We start from the raw sequence: 20,989 nt of genomic DNA, 5'->3' as shown, positions 1-20,989 counted from the left end.
GTAAATGAGCTGAGAAAGTTGGACTCCAGAAAATCCTTGTTTATCCAGTAAACATGATATGAATGGTAGTGATGCAAGTTGGGAATACTCCAGAATTTGGGGTGTAAAGCATCTCTTGGAGTTTCCAGGCCCAAGAAAAGATCTGATAACTGAGGGGAGGCCCCAGACAAGCTGGACAGAGCTGATTAAACCGGTATGTGAAGCACAGATCTGCCTAGAGCTGATAACCACGACCCATACAAGGACCCTGCAAATTACTCCCACCCATAAAAAACTGAAGGTAAGACTCCTCTTTAATGAAGCTGTCTGGGATGTACTCCAGCTTCCTCTGCAGCTGCTCAGCACTCACTCATTTACAGCGGAGCAACTTGCAATTTTAAAAAATTAAAATAAAAAAAATAAAGATACCACAGGGCTCTAAACCTCACTGTATTTGAATCAGAGTCTATGTCATCAGAGCCAATGAGCATTCTTGGAAAACTGTGAAAATGGCCAGAAGGTCAGGAGTCTAAGAGTTAAGCCTTGGGACTTAAGATTTTCTTATTATGTCTCTCCATCAATCCCAAGGGTACCCTGATCCTCGCCTCAACAGTGGTAGTGCTCAGGGACTGCAGCAACTCGACTTGGCCACCCTACAGGGACTGAGAAGATGGGGTGGGACTGAGGCTAGTGGGCAGCTGCTATCAGAGTAGCAGCCAGAGTGCTATCAGAGAAGCTTGTACCATGAGTCTCTCCCAGCTGCCCACTATGGCTAAAAACTCAGAGAACGCTGAGTTATGATGCATAAAACCTCTTCCCGGACCCTTGCACACTTCCACATCACAACCTGCTCTAAAAACTATTGTTCCTACCCACCTTTATTTTATATTTCATGGTGACCAATCCTTCTGATTGGCCTTGTTATTTCTTCGGTCACAAGATTATCACAGGGTTGGCACCGTTGGTGAGAAAATTCTGGAATGGGTCCACCAGAGATATTGATGGATAAGAAAAGTTTAACTAGAATAGATGAAAATCAGGGTGGCATAATGGTCATACTCACAGGGACATGGCTCATTGTTTGCATATACAAACCAAATGCCGGGGGATGGGATGCCTCTCAGATACTACCTCTGTTCTCATATAAAAATAGGGATGGTAATACTTGCTTCACAGAATCTTCTAAAGATTAGAAATTAATGCAAATCAATCATGTCAATATATAAATTTTATGTACATTAAGATAATTGATGGTGGTTCTTATCTTTTAGATAAAGATTTTAAAATGTCTTCTCCTCACCCCAACTCCATCAGAGGTTCCTTGGTGCATGTGATATAATTCATTCTCTTAGACTTGTGTTCCAGCCTGTAATGCTCTAGTATATTCGAATATAATGAAACTATATGGAAGGTCAAGTAATACTAGACTTTCAAGAAGAGTATTTAAGCTGTGTCAGTTGAAGGAGAGGGAAGAGGGGAATCAGAAGTGTAGAACCTCTCTCTACTCTAGTAGAATATGAAGCTAGGACATTTAAGTTGGAATCACCCTGGAATGATGCGTGGGTAGCACACCTAGCTCAGCTAGTCTCCTTTTGTGGGAGGGTTTGAAGCCATCCTACTATTTTCTTTTTGTTTATTTGTTTCATTTATGTAGTTGCTAAAAAGAAGTATGCCTTGGAGAATTTCTGCTTCCTCTTCTCTCCATTAAAAATAATTCCTAAAATAGGATGACTTTTTTCCCCACATTTTTAGAACTCTATCCCGTTTTCAAATATCTTGCGATTTCATTAGTTTGTCAAATAAGGTATCCTAATTTTTGCTTCATGAAATACAAATAAACACACATATATCTTACTTCCCTGATTCTTTCCATTTAAATGATTAAGGGTACAGATAAATCAGGTTTTTAAAAGCCCAATCTGTGAAGCCAGAAATAAAATTTTCTTCCAATTCTGGCAAAGGCTCTACAGAGAGAATTAGGATATCTTGTTGATTTAAAGGCTGTTAAAAATCTGTGGCTGGGTTTGATGAAGTTGTTGAGTTGTATTTCCTAGAGATGGGTTGGAACAAGAACCTAGGCATGCCCTGAGTTCCTCTAGTTCTGCAGGGTCCAAAGGTTGGATGATCCAGAGTTCCATCCTAATTGACCCTGCTCAGACATGGAATCTGAGACTGATCAAAGAAACACAACAGAATTTTAACACAGCCTCTTTATTTTATGTCTATAACTGTGGGGTTTTTTCTTCCTAATTTTTCATTTAAAAACCTAACTTTTATGTTTTATGAAGTCCTATTGAGGAACTTATGGAGCCACAGTCTCTGAACCGCTGAGTCACCCAGCGTCTGTGCAAGTTAGTGGCTCCCTCAGATGAACCTGTCTCCTGAAGATAACGTGGACTGTAGCTGGCAAGGTGCAGGGCTCAAGGTTTTTTTTCTTTCTTTCTTTTTTTCTTTCTTTTTTTTTTTTTTGACTCTTCCACATATATAACGTTTCTTTCATCTTTATCTGAAGAAGGCTAGACAATTTCATGAGAATTGTCTCTCTTTCTTTCTCCCTCTTTATCATCTTCCTCTCTCTTTCGGGTACATTTTACCTTGCCACGTTCTTGACCTTTACGAAAAGTGAAACACCTTCCAAAGGAAACCGTGAGTACAGAATTCTTTGTAGTACAATTTCTCATTGACATAATTAGGAAAGCTGTCTCTTTTTGAACTTCCTGTCCTGTATTTGACAGAATCTATAAGAATGGTTTCTTGGCTTTTAAGAAGTAGAGAAGTTTAATTTTAATGGTCTTTTGGTGAATATATCACTTTAAACAATGACCTTGAGCTTGTGACTATACAGTATCAAAATCTAGCAATCTTTGCATTTAGCATCAAAATCTAAATGCAAAATCTAGCATTCATCTGTACCCAAAATCTAGCAATGACCCATAGAGAACAAGCAGGTAACTTGGAGCAAAATAATGTGCAAGGAAGATTTTGGTCTCCATAGAATGATTCAATTCTGTAGCCAAAATAGTAAAGACCATACACAAAGGAGCAATTATATTTTGGGAGGAAGAAGATTAAAATTTGAATTTGATGTTCAGTGATCTGGCTGAGATAAGCTAGGGGAAACTGCCCATATCTGGATGAATGAAGGTAAACCCTATGAAAATTTTGTAGGACATTGCCCCAAATAGGTCAGTTATATTGTTTAATGGTATAATGTTTTATATTGCAAAAGACAATTATAATTTGAGAAGCTAATAATTTGAAATTTTGTGATAACTGGATGAAGGATATCTGAACTTTTTATTTGTAGGATTTGTGAATAAAGCCAATAAAAGGGGTACACAATGTATGAGATATATTTTATGTATAAAAACAAACATTTCCAAATGTTTGTGCATGTCGTTCATTAAGTTTATTGCAAGCCTTGTTTAATTATTCATTAAAGTAAATTCAGAATGATCAGTACATGCCAATAGTTTTTTAGCCTTTGAAAAGAAAACAAGGGATCCCTGGGTGGCGCAGCGGTTTGGCGCCTGCCTTTGGCCCAGGGCGCGATCCTGGAGACCTGGGTTCGAATCCCATGTCAGGCTCCCGGTGCATGGAGCCTGCTTCTCCCTCTGCCTATGTCTCTGCCTCTCTCTCTCTCTCACTGTGTGCCTATCATAAATAAATAAAATAAAATAAATTTGAAAAGAAAACAAAAGTTGATCTCTCTTTTATGCCTCTGAAATGTGTGATTTCATTAATTTATACTTGTCTTCCATCATTCATCCAAATTAATTCTATTTATAGAACTTAATAAATGTCGGCATACATTTATGTGAAAAGTTAGAAAAATGTTCTGAATGATAAAGAATTATTAGCCTAAAGATTAGCTGTGTATGGTTGAAATTATGTAAATACACTAGAGCCCTTGTAACAATAGGATTTTACAGGCTTCAAGACATCCAAATATAAGTTCAACATGAGTAAATGTCTCGGGACATATAAAAGGGACATCCCAGAGATCTGAGAACCAAAAAGAGATAGAAAATTTTTAACTTTCAGGCTATGGAGAGTGGCGGACCAAAAGTGCTGGAAACAGCGGAGGAGATCCAGAAGAGGCGTCAGGAGGTGTTGACTCGCTACCAGAGATTCAAGGAGCTGGTTGCTGAGAGGGGTCAGAAGCTTGAAGAATCCTATTACTACCAGGTTTTCAGACGGGATGCAGATGACCTAGAGAAGTGGATCCTGGAGAAACTCAAGATCGCAGATGATAAGAGCTATGAAGACCCAAGTAACATACAGGTACTCCGTTCCTGTGACTTCAGGCCAGACTCTAAGATCTCCAGGGAGGGAAACAGTCTTGTAATGTAAGTGCATATTTAGTTATCTGTAAGGGAATAATGTCACAGAAAGTTCAGACTACCTGTCACGGACCATAATTCTGCCTCTAAATGGCCCGTGTCTTTAACTTCTTAAAGCCTCAGTGTCTTCTTTACAGAAGAAACTCTCTCTTTGCATGTAGTCTTAATCTGAAGTCAAGCTGTGGCCATAATAGTGAGTGAGATGTTGAATAATTTATGATGCATCAGGCAATTTCCATGTTTTGAGGTGAAGAAACGTCAGTGCTTTCACTCTGCTTGCGATAGGAGTTGGTGGAACTTTTCCTGGATTTCTCCAAGGGGCTCTCCATGCCCTAGCTCGGTCCACATGACAGGTGTCAGGAGAGAGCTTGGATGGAAGCTCCTCTCCTCCTTTTATTGCAGCATATGACAGAGTCATGACCAGAAGAAAGGGTTACCTGCCTAAAAGGGGTCATTGATGTAGGAGAGACAGCACCTGCATTAATAACAAAGTGATATCTATTAAAGATTCAATAAATACAGGACAATAAGAGTATTATCTGATAAGCAGAAACCTCTCAATTTTAAAAAAAAGCCATTATTGTAATTATCAACTTCCTCATTGACTTCAGTTTTTCATAGCACTTGCTTCCTCTTTTCTGAAGGGGAACAAATGTGGGACATCTTTTCATTCCCACCAATGGCAACTGAGACTTAAAAGTAACAGGATATTTACTGGAAACTCCCCAAAGGCAATGGGGACAGGGCAAAATATTTCTCTGTGACCCCTGACTTTGAGCCTGGGTTGGCCTGAAGTGACCATTTCTATTAGGATATGACTTCTCCAGCTCTGGTCATGGGTTATCACTGTATCTAGGTTGTGAAACAAGTAGTTCTGCCCAAAAGTAGGAAAAGGGACAGAAGAACCCCTTTGTGGCCCAGGGACACTAGGCTTCGTTAGCCATAACTTCTGATTTCTAAACTTCAGGGCAAGTACCGGAAGCACCAATCCTTTGAAGCAGAAGTGCAAGCAAAATCAAGGGTCATTCCTGAACTGAGAGAACTCAAGGAAACTCGCTTTGTTGAGGGGCATTTTGCCTACGAGGAAACCACAGTAAGTGTACAGTAGGGCTCTGTAAGACACGTTTCCAGGGGTTGATCACGTTATCAGAGCTTTCATTGACAATGCCAGGTATAATGTAGGTGGCTTGAAACTGGGGTTCTTGCCTCTTATCTTCCACCGGGGTGGGACAGGAAAGATGACAGACGTCCCCATGTCCCCTGAGGCAGCGGGGAAGAGCTACGATACAAAAGCTATCCTGGGAGAGCATCACATTCCTCCTTGGCCACTGCAAAATCCAGTCCTCTTCAACCCAGTTCTGTGTGTCCCAGACGATTGGCTTTCCCAAATGTCATTTCTAATGATTTCTTCTGCTCTCAGAGTCCTCGTCCCTTAGACTTTTCAAACAAGAGATGCTCTGCCAAGTGAATCTTCTTTGATATATCTCTCCCTTGCCTGTGATGCCTCCTTCTCTTCACCGCCCATATGCTATGACAAATACTATAGTTCTCAAAACCCACTCTTCCATTCATTTCAAAAAACTCCTAAAATTCCTTGTCTTCAGAAAATCTCCCCTAAATACTGAGGACTGAGGACTGTCACCAATTTGGAATTCATTACTGATGTATCAACTCTCCTCTGACTTAATTTCCACACTCTTCCAACCGGGTTTTTTTTATATATAAATTTATTTTTTATTAGTGTTCAATTTGCCAACATATAGAATAACACCCAGTGCTCATCCCATCAAGTGCACCCCTCAGTGCCCGTAACCCAGTCACCCCCACCCCCCGCCCACCTTCCCTTCCACCCCTCCCCTAGTTCGTTTCCCAGAGTTAGAAGTCTTCCATGTTCTGTCTCCCTTTCTGATATTTCCCACTCATTTTTTCTTCTTTCTCCTTTATTCTCTTTCACTATTTTTTATATTCCCCAAATGAATGAGACCATATAATGGTTTCTGTTGATAGAGTCAATTCAGGATCTCTTCTGCGCTAGTAGATTTTTTTTTTCCGTTTGTTTGTTTTCACTGCTTAAGTATTTTTGAAACCGCCAAGCCAAATTTATGTGACATATTTAAAAATTGGGTCTAGTCTTTCCACATTTAGCGTACAAATTCTAGTCCATTTTACTGTCAAGAAAAATATAGTCTGAGGACACAGACTTTAATCAGAAGAGAACCTAACAGAGAACCTAACAAGAAAAAAATCTCAACAAGTTATTTATTGATATAAAATAGAAATTATTCTTGTATTATTCACAGCTTTGTGTGCCACCAATCCCCTAATCAATTAATTGAGAAATGTTTGAGACATCTTCACAACTGTCAGACTCCCTGTGCTCTATCAGACCACAGAACTATAGGATTCAGAGAGAAATGTGGTCTAACAGTGGAGTGGTTGAAAAATACAAGATTCTTGAGGACATGATGTAGATAGTACCTTCAATTTTACAAGTCATGTAATACATGATCTTCTAAGCTCACCTGGCATCAAAGCCTGCAATTATATAGCCTCAAAATTCTCTTATTGCTTTGGTGCCACTAATTTCCCTTATAAACTGGCAACATTGCAGCTTTTATTCTTTCTGGTAGACAGTTCATGCTGAATTTCTTCCCAGTACTTAGATCACCCTCTGCCTGTCATCTACCTATCAAAATCCTATCTGTTCCTCAAGCTTCAATTCACACCGAGTGCCATTACGTGAATCCTTATTCCACCCTGTCTTACTGTTTGTAATCATTTCATCCTCTAAAAGCTCTAAGCATCTTCTTCTCTTATGGCAGATCATATGCGGCTTGGTTTAATAGCTACTCCTGAGCACTTACTGATTTCCTCCTTTAAACATTTGTTAAGCAATTAATGCACGAGTGAATGAGGTTTTTATCCAGGCCCCTCTCTGCACGCGTCTCTGCATCTGTACCTGCTCCACAGCGGATACGGTGTCTGAGCAGTTTTGCATCTTCTCCCAAAGACCCATCTGGAAGAGCTGCACAGAATATGGAACCTGCTGGTAGAGCTGACTCAGGAGAGGGGTGCCCTGCTGTTGAGGGTCCTGAAGCTCCAGCAGTACCTGCAGCAGTGTGCTGACATCTTGGAGTGGATTGGAGACAAGGTACGGGGCCACACAGGCCACGAACAGGACTTCCCATCCCCATCCCAGGCACCCCAGCATTCTAATACAGGCTATTCGTAAAGCAGTCAGGGTATCTGTTCTTGGCCTTTGTTCCCTGAAGGAAGGAATTTTGGCAAAGATTTGGGGGTATCCTAGAGATTATTGATATTGTGCATGGGAAAAAGTGCTCTAGGCTTGTCCCTGCCTGCCTGCCATGACCTTAGAGCTCCTTCTCCTAAATATTTGCCCTTACTCTCAGTCCAAGCTGAGCGTTGCCAGCTCTTTTCCTAAGGGTTGCCTCTCAGGACCTGTAAGTATGGAGGTTTCTATTTTGCTAAACACTTAAGGAATAATCCCATAGTTAGAACAGAAGATACACCCAAGTAAGTGTTTACTGCAACGTGTTTGTAGATACTCCATGTGCTGAATTGGGTAGAACCAGGATGAATTTATTTTTCGTGTTCTAGAACAAAAGGCGCTTCCAGGAGCTTTGGTCAACAATGTTCCCCCTCAGGAAATATGCTCCTGCTTTAGGACCTTTCCTAAAGGGCTGCCCCCAAGCTCTACCAGCCTCCCCTTCTGAACTCTCCTGGGTGTGTAGGCAATGGTTTTGGGCATTGGAATTACAGAAATTGTTTGCTGGAGACTCAACAGACTTTTATTGTCCACAGGAGGCTATAGTCACATCAGTGGAGCTGGGTGAGGACTGGGAACGTACAGAGGTTCTACATAAGAAGTTTGAGGAGTTCCAAGTGGAGCTGGCAGCTCGGCAGGAGAAAGTGGATGGAATAAACCAGTATGCCAACGAGTGTGCCAAGGTGAGGAGCAAAGGGTCAGTGCAAGGCAAAGGTTCTGGCATCCAGAACCTCCCGGCCATCAGTGGGTGGGACATGAAGGACATGAGACATTGTGAGAAAACAAAGATGCATGTCCCTGTGGTCACATGCCCAGGGGAGGGATACTTGGGTGGCTCAGTGGTTGAGCACCTGCCTTCAGCTCAGGGCGTGACCCCAGGGTCCCGGGATCGAGTCCCGCATCAGGCTCCCTGCAGCGAGCCTGCTTCTCCCTCTGCCTGTGTCTCTGACTCTCTCTCTGTGTCTCTTATAGATAGATAGATAGATAGATAGATAGATAGATAGATAGATACATAGATAGATACATAGATACATAGATAGATAGATAGATAAGCTTAAAAAATATGCCCAGGGCAGTGTCATCTCCTATCTGGGTCCATCTCTTGCCAGTCCATGGACATAGAGGTGTGAGAGGGAAAGACAGTGTATGTGGGCACACATGTGTGTGCACATGCATGTGTGCAGAAGAACTAAACCCACAACGATGTAACTCTTGTGCAGAACACCTGCCACTTGTGTTTAAGCTGCACCCTTTCCTCATGAAGAAGAACCAGCATAAAGTAGCAAAGAACATAAAATAATGATTGGCCATCATAATGTATATGATGTCATTATGCATGATTTATTGTGAGTGGGGGAAAAAGAAAGGATACTGTTCTACTTTCATTAATTTAAGAAACGTTTAAATAAGTTTTCAACGTCTGAGCAAACTATTCAGAGTGAGAATAAACAACCATGGAATATGCAGGAAAACTGGGGAGCCAGCCTGGTTTTTACGTGATACAAGGGAATTAGAAACTCTAACCATTGATCGTTGTGTTTCCCATTTGGTTTCACCATCACTGAAGCTCCAGGATGGGAACAATCCTTCTGTATTAACAGAACCCAGACTTCAGGAAGCATGGGTTGGGGGAAGTAGCCTGAGTCTCAATTTTTTCCCAGGCCATGTTTCCAGCCATCTTTAAACTTTCTCTCTCTACCCCCTTTGTCTCATTGTGGAAGTTCCTTGGTTATTCAGGACTATCTAACACGCCACCACAAAACTTAGAAAAACAAACATTTTCTTTCTTCCAGATTCAGTGATTCAGCTGCTCAGCTAGGCAATTCTCCTGACCGCACCTGGTTTTCTTGAGTGGCTGCAATTATCTGGTGGCTCAGTTGGGGTGGAGGGTCTTGCTTCCATGTCTGGGGCCTTGGTTCTCACTTCCCAGCAGAGCATATTTTTTATGTGTCGGTGTTCCAAAGGTAAGAACAGAAGCCGAAGGGCCTCTGTGGCTGAAGGGCAGGAGCTCATATCATTTCTGCCACATTCTATACTAAGCCAATCATAGCCAACCCAGATCCAAAGCCTGAGGAAACGGACCTCCCCTCTTGCAAGGAGGTCTTCATGGCAAAGTAATATGGCCGTTTTATCTAAGCAACTTTAGGAAGGATTAATCCAAAAAAGAACGTGTCCTCTGCTCTTGAAGAGTGGGACCCACACAGCTATAAATAGAAAGAGCTATACATTCAGGAAGGAGAATGTAGAAAATTCTCTGTGGAGAGGCTTCAGAATGGGAATGGACATTCCAAGAGACAGGGACAGAAGGAGTATAGGAACTGCTCAAAATCACAAGTGTCAAAATAAGCTGATGTCATTAATTTAATCTAGTATTCACAAATCTCAGTGCTTCAGGTGGTGTGCAATGATGTATGGAATTTTCTGAGAAATTGAATGTGTGTGCATGTGTGTATAATTCTGGGAAGAGGGAAACTACTCTTCTTAGATTCTCAAAGGTGTCAGGACCCCAAAGGAGTTAAGAACCACAGTAGCCAAGTTGTGGAAAATAAAGTCATATTTCACAGAGGGAACTTTTTCTTCTTGATTCTCAAGGGACTTAGCAAGCATCAGGGTGGAATTCTGAAAATAATACAGGGGCTGGGCAATCCATGTTAATAGGCTGTCTCAGTGCTGTGAGAAAAAGATACAAACGGTATCTGGCGGATTGGCCTCTAGATTTTGGTAATATTGGGTTGGGTTAAAGCTAGGGCACAGGGCTAAGGCAAAGATCAGGACCTGGCTGCAAGGTCATTCTCCATTCCTGGCAAAGTAGGAACCCGTGTGAAATGAGAAGTATTCAATGATTTTTGGAATATTCTCACCTTTGTCTAATGCCAGCACTGGTTCTTCCCACAGGAGAACCACCCTGAGCTGCCCTTGATCAAGCAGAAGCAGGATGAGGTGAATGTCGCCTGGGAGCGTCTCCATGACCTGGCTCTGCAGCGAAAGGAAACACTGTCCAGTGCTGCAGATCTCCAGCGATTCAAAAGGTGTGAATTTGGCCAACACATCATGGGAAACTCTGCAACAGCACCGTGTTTGTACTTGTGCTAGCCTCTGGCTACTGTTAGCAATCAGTGGCCAATATCTCAAACCAAAGTAAGTCATGTGCTTGCACTTAGGGCAGCAATGGAGAGTGTAGTTGAGGCAACTGTGACCCACCCTGTAGCCAAGTGTGTGATGACCAGAGCCCAAAGCAGTGAAACTGGCACGGTGAATTAGTGATGGAAACGCTGCAGAGACAAGGGAAGTGTATTAGGAACTGGATGAGGGTGGACGGTTGAGTTGGGAAGAAAAAAGACAGTAGGAGCTGACCCAGATGTGGGAAGTATATCTACTTCCAATGACCAGATATTGCCCAGGCCTCTGTAACTCAACTGAAATCATTCAAAGCAAGAATCTTTTACATTACTTTTTGCTAGTGAGTAGGAGTTCAAGGTAATTGCTACCTGAGTGAACCAGGGTGGTCTTTGCTGTGCACCTGCCATTTTCTTTGTTGGGGCTCATGTTGTCTGGCAGGGATGTGACTGAAGCCATCCAGTGGATCAAGGAGAAGGAGCCTCAAGTCACCTCTGAGGACTATGGGAAAGACCTCATTAGCTCTGAGGACCTACTTCATAATCACAAGAGCCTTGAGAGGAATCTTGCAGTCATGGAGGACAAGGTAAGCCACTGTTGGAAGCATGGGTGGCCTCTTGGGCTGGAAGAGGCATATAGTGGCCACTCTGCCTCCAGAGGACATAGTAAATTCACTAGTTTGACGAAGAAGAAATTCCTTGGCCCTGAATATACTTCCTTGTTGTAGTTCATAACTTGTACATGGATATTGGATGTCCTTTATTTTTATTGACATATACATACATGTTTTATATACTCTTGTGTTTTTGTAATGTGCTTCATGACTTAAAAACAGAAAAGATACCTCCAAGAATGGTTTTCTAATCTTACCCAGAACCTGCAGTCAGAGAATCTTTCCTTTTGTCAAACCAGCTAAATCCTGTTTCTTTTTGTCCTTGACTCAGTGATAAAGGAAGAAATTTCTCCTTCTCCTCTTTTTCTTCCTCCTCCTTCTAAATAGACTCAGAGACACCTAGGGCACCTTACTTGATCACCCTTGGGTTCTCTTCTGAAAGCTGGAAGATTCCAGTCCTTATCCCTAGATGACTAGACATAGGCATGTTTGAGCTTGGAGCAAGCTCCGACTCCTGACGCCCTCCCATCGTCGCTCTTCCCTTACAACATCACCTATAACCTCAGCTAACTCCTCTGGAGTGCATACGGTGGAATCAGCCCACTGGAGGTCTCTACCTGCTGCTCCCTGACCATAGCTTTGTCCCTGGAGCCAGTTTCTGAAAACTATCCCATTATTTGATTTCTTTCATTCTTGCTCCATTTTTGCATTTAGTCTTTTTTCCCCTAATAATGAATAATAAAGTTTCATAACTTGTTGCATAATGATAATGAAATTTCAAATTCCAGACAACACCTGATTATAGTTAAATATAATAAAAGCACTAATGGTAACATATGGAAAGTCACCCATATCCACATTTTTGCCCCAGTGGCTCTCCTCCTTAGGCATTGTTCTCAGAATGGTCTGGCATCACTGAAATTCTTGGCAGAAATTCTCCTGGGCAGAAGTGTCTCTCTGATTTCCACAATAGTATTTATGGAAACAGTAGAGAGGGTGGTGAAGGACAGTCTGAGGTCTAAACCTTGCTTCTGACACTTGGGAGCTAAACGACCTTGTGTAAATAAAATACCCTACCTCTCAGTTTTCATATAAAATGGGCATAAGAAGAGTTTCTATCTCTGAATATTTTATTTTATTTACTTTATTATTTTTTAACATTTTAAAATCTAAATAATTTGTCAACATATAGTATAACACCCAGTGCCCATCACATCACATGCTCTCCTTAATGCCTGTCACCCAATTACCCTATCCTTCCACCCACCTCTTCTTCTGCAACCCTTTGCTTCCCAGAGTCAGGAGACTCTCTCATGGTTTGTCTTCCTCTCTAATTTTTCCTCACTCAGTTTCCCCCTCTGAGTATTATTTTAAAAGGACAAGGACATGTGTGTGAAGTGCTGAGCAATAAGCACTCAATAAGAGACAAAAGTGGTCAGTAGATCGTTATTGCTGACATAGGAAATTAGCATATTAATATAAAATTACCAATGTAAGTATATTAAATTATTAGTATTTGTATGACTGTTTTGTGAGATCTCGCCCACAAAACTTTGCCAGGATGAATCAGAGTGCTTGGATTTCCCACTAGGTTTCTTTTTCATCCCAAAGGTGAAGGAGTTATGCGCCAAAGCAGACAAGCTCATGCTTTCCCATCCTCCAGAGGCACCTGGGATTCAACAGATGAAAGAGGATCTGATCTCCAACTGGGAGCACATTCGAGCCTTGGCTACCACCAGATATGTGAAGCTGCAGGCTTCCTACGGGTGAGAAATCCCTCCTCCCTGTTGCTCTATCTCTACAGATAAAACATCAAAAGCAGAAATTAAGAATGAAAAGAATCAAATAATGAGGGAGTCTACTTGGTGGTAGAAGAGAAAGGTTTACTTGTTAAGAGGAGTCCTCTGACGGCTGACATGACACCCACATGACACCTTCCCTCACTGAACCCCTTCGGTCTCTCTCTACCTGCATAGTTGTCGGATGCTAAATGAAGTGGCCCATGGTCCAAGGACCTGGAAAAGCAGCTGAAGAGATATCAAAATCCTGGCCCTAGCTTAGGAACTGAAATAAATTTCCAAGCTGAAGGGTTTAAAAATAAATCTAGAATTATTTCCGGAATGTGGGTTAGCTTGCCAAAAAGCTGGGTAATCGTTTCAATAGTTAATATCTATAGGTAGTCACTAAAACCCCAGAAAAGAGCATTTATCTTCCTTTTACAATTCCAAATTAACTGGCAAGCATTTAATTATTTGAATAGGTAATGGTTTTAGTGGTTTCAGTTTTATTAATAGGGTTAAGGGTGAGCTAGGGTGCACAGAGGCTCCAAACCTGAATTCCTAACCTGAAAGATCCCTTTTCCTACCAGGTGTTTCCTGTTATTTATATGCCATGTCTTATTTAGTGGCCTCCTTGGGAGTACTTTGCTGCACTTCAAGTGCCTGTGAGGTAGATGAGACCTTGTGATGTTGGCAAAGCAATGCCCACATACCTCACTGCAGGATGGCACAGTCATCCCAGGAGTCAGCAGCCCCGAGGGAAGGACAATCTGCTTCACTAAAGGACCTGAAGCACATCAGGGGAATGGAAGGGGTAGAATTAGGATGAGGAGTACATTGCACGTCTCAGCTCAACCCAACCCGGAGTCTTGGCTCAAAGTCCACTTATACCTGGTTTCTCCTGGGATTCCCTTCCCTTCTTCCCTTCCCTGAAGGTACCAGAGGTTCTTATCTGACTATGAGGAGCTCTCAGGCTGGATGAAGGAGAAGACAGACCTCATCAATGCTGATGAGCTGCCCAAAGATGTGGCTGGTGGGGAGGCCCTGCTGGACAGGCACCGGCAGCACAAAGTAGGCAAGAGACCCTACTTCCACCACCCTCCACCCCGTGGGAGGAAGAGGGGGGGACCAAGAGTGCCAGAGAGTTTCTTACTGCATTTTAAGACATTTTTGCCTTGTGGCCATAGCACGAGATTGACTCTTACGATGACCGATTTCAATATGCTAATGAGACTGGTCAGGAACTGCTGGACGCCAGTCATGATGCTGCTGATGAAGTTCAGGAAAAGGTAATCCAGTTTAACAGTGTGTGAAATGTTGATACATATTTAGCCCCACTTAATCCCATCAGAATATGATCATCTCTGAATAGGAAGAGAAGTCATATCAATGTCTTAATATTGACCCAAATTTCACACTCCTTCTTTCACATATTGCCTTAGCTAAGTTGAGTTATCTGCAATTCTCAGGATGTGATGTGTGCTTCCTCACCTCTGATCCCCTATTTCCTGAACTCACATTATTTCATCAATTTGCCTTCTCCTAATTTGAAATCTCCATACCACCTTGTCTTGCCATAGATGCTCTGCTTTATCACTTTTCTATGTTCACCTCTGGACTGTGAATTCTTTGAAGACTGCACCTATTCATCTTTGGATTCCCTAAGATGCCTGGCACATGCCTTGCTTTCCTCTCTTCTCTATGAAACCTCAAATCACACTGATTTTCCTGTATCTGTGTTTCTCAGATCTACATTAAATAGCAGGAAAGCTTTAAATAGTCAGAATCCCACTGATTGAACAATCAGGTTTGCCATCCTCTTAATCTCCCTAATCACAAGGACTCGCCTCGACCCCTGACCCCTGAGAGATTTTGTTTCAGTCACAGGGTCACAGGAAATCCTTGGGATGATCATTAAAATAGGATTTGTAGGCTCTTTGCATTTCATTAGATTTCAAGCACAGCCTCTAGTGCTGGCAGATGGATGAGGTTGAGATGGCCATATTTTGATTTCACCCAAAACTCTATGGAAAAACTCAAGCATGGATTTTAATTTTTAACAATTTTCTGCCAAAGGAAACCTACATCCTTGCAAACATACCGGTTATCCTGGGATTCTGAGAATCTGTGCTGCCTTTTTGATGGAGTTAACACAACAGTGGTGCTAATAAATTGGAATTTCTCAGGCAGATGTGTGGGCAGGAACAAAGGCTCTTACGGGTTTGAGAATGTGGCCTTTCTCTTTCCTTGGTAGTTCTTATTTACTTTCAGAAGAGAATGTGAACCTCTCAGTCTAATCATTTAAGTGCTCTATAAAGTTCAACTTCATCAAGTATCCACCTTTTTTAGACACTGCACTTTTCTCTGGAGCCCTCTAATCTAATAAGTCCTTGGAGTAATGGTGCGCTCCTGGTATGTCCTGCAATCCTGATCTCCTTTAAATTTTTTTTTTAATTTTTAAATTTTTTTTTAAAATTTTCATTTATTTATGATAGTCACAGAGAGAGAGAGAGAGGCAGAGACACAGGCAGAGGGAGAAGCAGGCTCCATGCACCGGGAGCCTGATGTGGGATTCGATCCCGGGTCTCCAGGATCGCGCCCTGGGCCAAAGGCAGGTGCCAAACCACTGTGCCACCCAGGGATCCCCCTGATCTCCTTTAAACCTCATCCTTTAAACCTCTGTTTGGTACAATACTTCCCACACTTCTACTCCCTGCTTCTTCCAATTAGAATTCATCTTTTCTTCCTCATTTATGCATTAAGTATGTTGTTATACCTCTGCAATGCATTTATCTCATTTTGCCCTGCTATAGTTACTCACACATTGAAGTCATTGGAGAAGAGCCTTTTGTGCATCCTTCTAAAGCCCTTGCATTTATTAGAGACTCACATTTTCTCTTCCTTTCCAAAGATGACAACACTTGCCAGTGACTGGGCTGCCCTGCTGGGACTGTGGAACCAGCGACAGCATCAGTATGTGCAGTGCATGCTCTTGCACCTCTTCTATCGTGACAGTGAGCAAGTGGACAGCTGGATGAGCAGACAAGAGGTAAAAGGAGAGGCTCAGCAAGTATCCAGAAGCCATTTCTCCCACCCCTTATTTATCACATGACTACCATCAGCACCATCACAACCACTTCTGTAGGCTGGAGATTGTCCTAGGAAGTGGAGGGTGACCTACAAGGACAAGAGGCTATTACAATTCCCTCGTGAACAGATGCCTAAAACAATACCTAAATACACAGCAGAGAGGCGTTAACTTCAACTGAACATAGGGCTGAATGAATATCAAAATTCTAAGGGGTCAGGAATAGAAAGTTGTGACAAGTCAGGCCAAGTTAACCAGAAATTTCCTGGAGGAGGTGAGTGGTCCTCTTGAGGCAGCATTGGGAGATTGTAATGGTGCTTGGATTAGTGAGGACAATTCTACATGGACAGAACCAGAGACAAAGATGGTGAAGTTGTGTGGGAGGACTGGGGAGGAGTCTGAAGTTCCTGCTGCTCGAGGTTGGTCCCTACCCACCATCCCACCACGTGCTAATCCCACCTTGCTCTTCTACCATCTCCTCACCATCCTAAGTCTTTGTCTCACAGATGTTCCAAAAGCAGTGTTTCTCACCAATGATGAAGAGCTGAGATGTATCTCTCTACCTTCTATAGGCCTTCTTGGAGAACGAGGACTTGGGGAACTCCCTAGGCAGCGTGGAAGCCCTTCTTCAGAAGCATGATGACTTTGAGGAGGCCTTCACCGCCCAGGAGGAGAAGATCATAGTAAGCAGTGGGCCCTGGTGCTGGCTCTACGGCCACCTCATACAATATGAGGGTCACACGTAACATGAGGGTTCTTCTTAAAAGAGGAAACACCCAGAAAAAGAATTATACCCATTTTTGTGATCACATTTCTTACTCTACAAAGCATACTTAGAAAGTTTTTAAAGATTCTTTTTTAGCCATTTACATTTTCTGACAAAGTGCATGATTGTTTTGTTTTTTCTAGTGTAAATAGATATTATTGGATCCATATCTGATACAGAATTATTACTTGGAAATTTGAAATGTATTGTTTACATTTTTTAGGTTTTTTTCCTCTCCAGTAATGTCTCCATTTAGTTTTCTTTAGTAAAATCTAGATGTCTAAGCGACATCTATTCTTTTCCTATATATCTTCAGCTTTGCATTTCTCATCTACTGAGACCACGGTTTTCCTGTGAACCCTTCGTTACAATGTCCTAGAAACTGGTCAATGTAGAAGCAGGGCTCAGACAAGCGTGGGAGGATTTTATTGGTCCAATGTACTGTATATCTTTGGCTGTACCCTTGGCTGATGTTGGCTTTTAATTCACGCACATGCACATATACTACCACCACTGGCAGCAGCCACACCATGACAATAAAATTCCAAGTTATGTTAATCTATAGTCAGTATGGTGATTAATATGGTCCCTTATCCATCCATATGTTTGCTCTGTTTATTTTCAATGGTAAAAGATTTCATTGTACAAGATAAGTTATTGCTTATAAAATGCTATCATTAATTTTAGATTATTTTCCTATCCCCAATCACTCTACATTCTAACAATTTGAGGAGCTCATGAATGAATATGAAAAAAATTTCTGACCCTTATTCCTATGAGGCCAGAGATGTATATATAAATACGTTTGACAGGTCAAGAGAGAGAAGGAGGAGGGAGGGAAAGGGAGAAAGAGAGAAAGGGGCTTGCCACTGGATATAACCATATCCAATGTGCTTCCTCTTGAAAATTCAAGAATAAGAGTACATGGGTGTCTCAGTTGGTTAAGTCTTTGACTCAGTTTTGGCTCAGGTCATGATTTCCTGGTCATGAGATCAAGACCCAAGTTGGGCTCCACGCTTAGTATGGAGTCTGCTTGGGATTCTTTCCCTCTCTCTCCTCCTCTGCCCCTTTCCCTACTCATACATATTCTATCATCTATCTATCTATCTATCTATCTACCTACCTATCTATCATCTATCATCTATCAATCATCTATCTATCAACAAATAAATAAATACAATCTTAAAAAATTAAGAATAGATCAAATATCACCTTCAAGTGACATCAAAATTCATTTACTATAATCTAGATATTAAAAATATTGTGACATAAAAGAGGTTAATTAATTTATCAAATACACATTTTAAGAGAGAATTTGTAATAGAAATCAGAACTAGGACCTAGATCTCTGATCCTGAAAGTTGTTCTCTTCCCATATTACCACATTTCCTCTTTAAACAGCTACTAGCCAAACGGTGACTACTTACTCGGGGTCACTGAGGAAAAGCCACTTTGGTTTTTATTGTTTTTGTTTTTCAGATCTTAGACAATAACGCAAAGAAGCTGATTGATGGTGGCCATTATGACTTGGAGAACATTGCTGCTGTTCGAGATAAAGTATGTCAGAAGCCCCAGATATGTCTGCCTGTCTGTGGCCTGGGGAGTGTTGGGGCCCCGGGGACCAAGCTGGGCAGTGAATCTCATGTGTCCATATTTAGCTTTGCTGACCATGGGTGTTATCATGGGTTTTTCAGCTCTTGGCCCGACGGGATGCCCTGCGTATGAAGGCTGCCACCCGGCGCAAACTCCTAGAGGATTCAAGGCTTCTGCAGAAACTGTATGAGGACTCAGATTACCTAAAGAATTGGATCACCAAGAAAAAAAAGTTGGCAGATGATGAAGATTATAAGGTAAGCAAGGTTTTCAGACCCTGGGCGTACTCATCAGGACTTAGCTTCATGGGACTGGAGTTTTAGAGCTGAAAGGACGCCAGAGGTCAGCAGATGAGCCTCCTTTACAGAGAAGGGCCGTAAGCCCCTCAAGGCAAGATATTTCATTAAAAGCCAACCAAGACCCTGGTTTCTGGATTTCCTGTGTCTTCCTGCCTCTCACTTCTTTGCTTGCTCCAGCACAACTTCTAATGTTCTGTAACAGAATGGGGGTAGGGAGGGATTGCTCCTTATTTCGCTGCTTTTTGTCCCTTGGCCACCTCTGCTGCTCCCTTCTGCACCCTTATAGTACAAAAACATTGTGTTTGATCATCATGTACACTCAAATTTGCTAAAAGCCACCAAAAGCCCAAAGGTAACCTCAAGGTTGGGCATAATGTAGAGTTACACAGTTTTGTAGTTAAAGTGGAACAACTCCTTATTTTTATTGATGAGGAAACAAAGGATTTGAATTGGAAAGTGACTTGCCCAAAGTTATCCAGTTATTTAGAAAGCATTTTAACATAAGCATTAGAAGCATGAATTCTGGAGAAGGTGATCCTGGACTTGAATTCCTTCCCTGTTCTGTCTCAGTTTATGTGATTTGGGGAAATTCTTGACTTATTTCTGAGCTATAGATTTCTCTACCTTGGAGTTGTGTAAAAGATATAGCTTTTACTCATAAGTGTCATGCAATATAAACTATTAGACACAAATGTATGTACTTATAAACTTTCACATTTACAATCAAGGCTAGAATTAGTCTCCTTATTTCTAGGCCAATACCTATTCCCAATATTTACTTTTCTAAACATAATTCCATTTCAAATGTATACCTCAATCCTTTTATTTCTATATCTTTATAGAACTATGAACATCTTATCTGTACCTTTCACTTTGTGAAACTTGGAAATAATAAGCTTGTGTTCTCTGGAGGACAGAACCCATATACATATGTATCTATCAGTCAATGGACATTTGGTTTCTGTCCATAGTTTAGTTATTGTTGATAATTCTGATTGATGGTTAAAATTTGCATGGGGTGCCGTATATAAAATGATCTTCAGGAGATATCTAGGCTCTGTAGAAATGCACGCATGATTAGCCATGTGTGCCATGTGGCTAGAAGGAGGGATTGGCCACATGAGTTTGCTCACATAATCTGGCTCAGTACTTGGACTATGACAATTCCCTTCTTTCCTCTCCTTCATGTAGTTGTGTTTATAGTGAAAGGTAACCCCTATCCTCAAAATTTCTGCTCCTCATTCTTCAGATAATAGTTTCCTTTGTTTTTGAATTTAGGATATACAGAACTTGAAGAGCCAGATTCAAAAGCAAAAAGAATTTAAAATGGAACTGGAAGAAAATCAACGCCTGCTTGATACACTAGAGAAAACTGGCCAGGAGATGATCGAGGCTGATCACTACGCCTCGGACAAGGTGAAGGTTCGTGTAAGTGAAGTTGTTGGCCTCTGGAAGGAGTTGCTGGAAGTTACAGAGCAGAAAGGTGAGAAGCACAGGTTTTGGTAAAAAAATTACCTCCTAAATCCTGGAACCTACCATCTTAATCTCTATTGCTTTGAATTTGCTTGGTGACTGCCATGAGAAGGGATGCCACTCATTTCTTCTTGTGTCGACCAAGAAGTTTTTATAACCCAATCTAAATTTAACACATTACATACGTACAATTTTATGTTTTCTTCATGCATGTATGCTCAAGTGAAATTACTTCTGTTTACTTCACTTTGCTCCTGCCAATTTTTTTCTTTCTCCTGAATAAATATTCTTAAGCCATGAATCCAGTATTGGCTACACACCTGAAACTAGTGTCCTTAAATTAGGTTCTACATCTTGGGTTCTATAGATAAGATATTATGACCCAGGTTATTAAAGTTGACATTAAAAGGTTGCCAGTACCACATGTGATGTTCCTATAATATTTTACTCTTATAAATGGGGCTTGATGACTTGCATTTTTCACCAACTGAAAGTGTTCAGGCTCTGTTGTAAGGTCTTTAAAAAAAAAAACCCCACACATCTGCTTGAATAATTTCTTACATTTAACCTCACCTCTCTCAAAAATTCATGCAGTTGTGACTAACAAATAATGAGGTTTTCCTGTCAATATTCTGCTTGTTAGACACAGACTCC

The 20,989-nt window shown here is 41.5% G+C and overlaps 1 protein-coding gene across 1 annotated transcript in view; it reads left to right on the top strand.

The window, feature by feature from the left end:
• Positions 1 to 2,424: 2,424 nt before the first annotated feature.
• The window catches only part of SPTA1 (spectrin alpha, erythrocytic 1), a 66,768-nt gene continuing 48,203 nt past the window's right edge, over positions 2,425 to 20,989 (top strand). Inside the window, exons 1-15 of the mRNA XM_077886588.1 lie at positions 2,425 to 2,625; positions 4,024 to 4,263; positions 5,290 to 5,415; positions 7,333 to 7,473; positions 8,145 to 8,291; positions 10,504 to 10,637; positions 11,167 to 11,311; positions 12,950 to 13,104; positions 14,052 to 14,187; positions 14,304 to 14,405; positions 16,028 to 16,165; positions 16,777 to 16,887; positions 18,450 to 18,527; positions 18,665 to 18,820; positions 20,141 to 20,345. Of these exons, the coding sequence (XP_077742714.1) occupies positions 4,027 to 4,263; positions 5,290 to 5,415; positions 7,333 to 7,473; positions 8,145 to 8,291; positions 10,504 to 10,637; positions 11,167 to 11,311; positions 12,950 to 13,104; positions 14,052 to 14,187; positions 14,304 to 14,405; positions 16,028 to 16,165; positions 16,777 to 16,887; positions 18,450 to 18,527; positions 18,665 to 18,820; positions 20,141 to 20,345 (2,011 nt within the window). The 5' untranslated portion in view covers positions 2,425 to 2,625; positions 4,024 to 4,026. The remainder of the gene's footprint in view (positions 2,626 to 4,023; positions 4,264 to 5,289; positions 5,416 to 7,332; positions 7,474 to 8,144; positions 8,292 to 10,503; positions 10,638 to 11,166; positions 11,312 to 12,949; positions 13,105 to 14,051; positions 14,188 to 14,303; positions 14,406 to 16,027; positions 16,166 to 16,776; positions 16,888 to 18,449; positions 18,528 to 18,664; positions 18,821 to 20,140; positions 20,346 to 20,989) is intronic.

Source organism: Canis aureus, chromosome 38, assembly GCF_053574225.1.
Source record: "Canis aureus isolate CA01 chromosome 38, VMU_Caureus_v.1.0, whole genome shotgun sequence".
Classification (NCBI taxonomy): domain Eukaryota; kingdom Metazoa; phylum Chordata; class Mammalia; order Carnivora; family Canidae; genus Canis; species Canis aureus.
The sequence above is the reverse complement of the archived record's forward strand: the minus strand, read 5'-3'. Positions and strand labels throughout refer to the sequence as shown.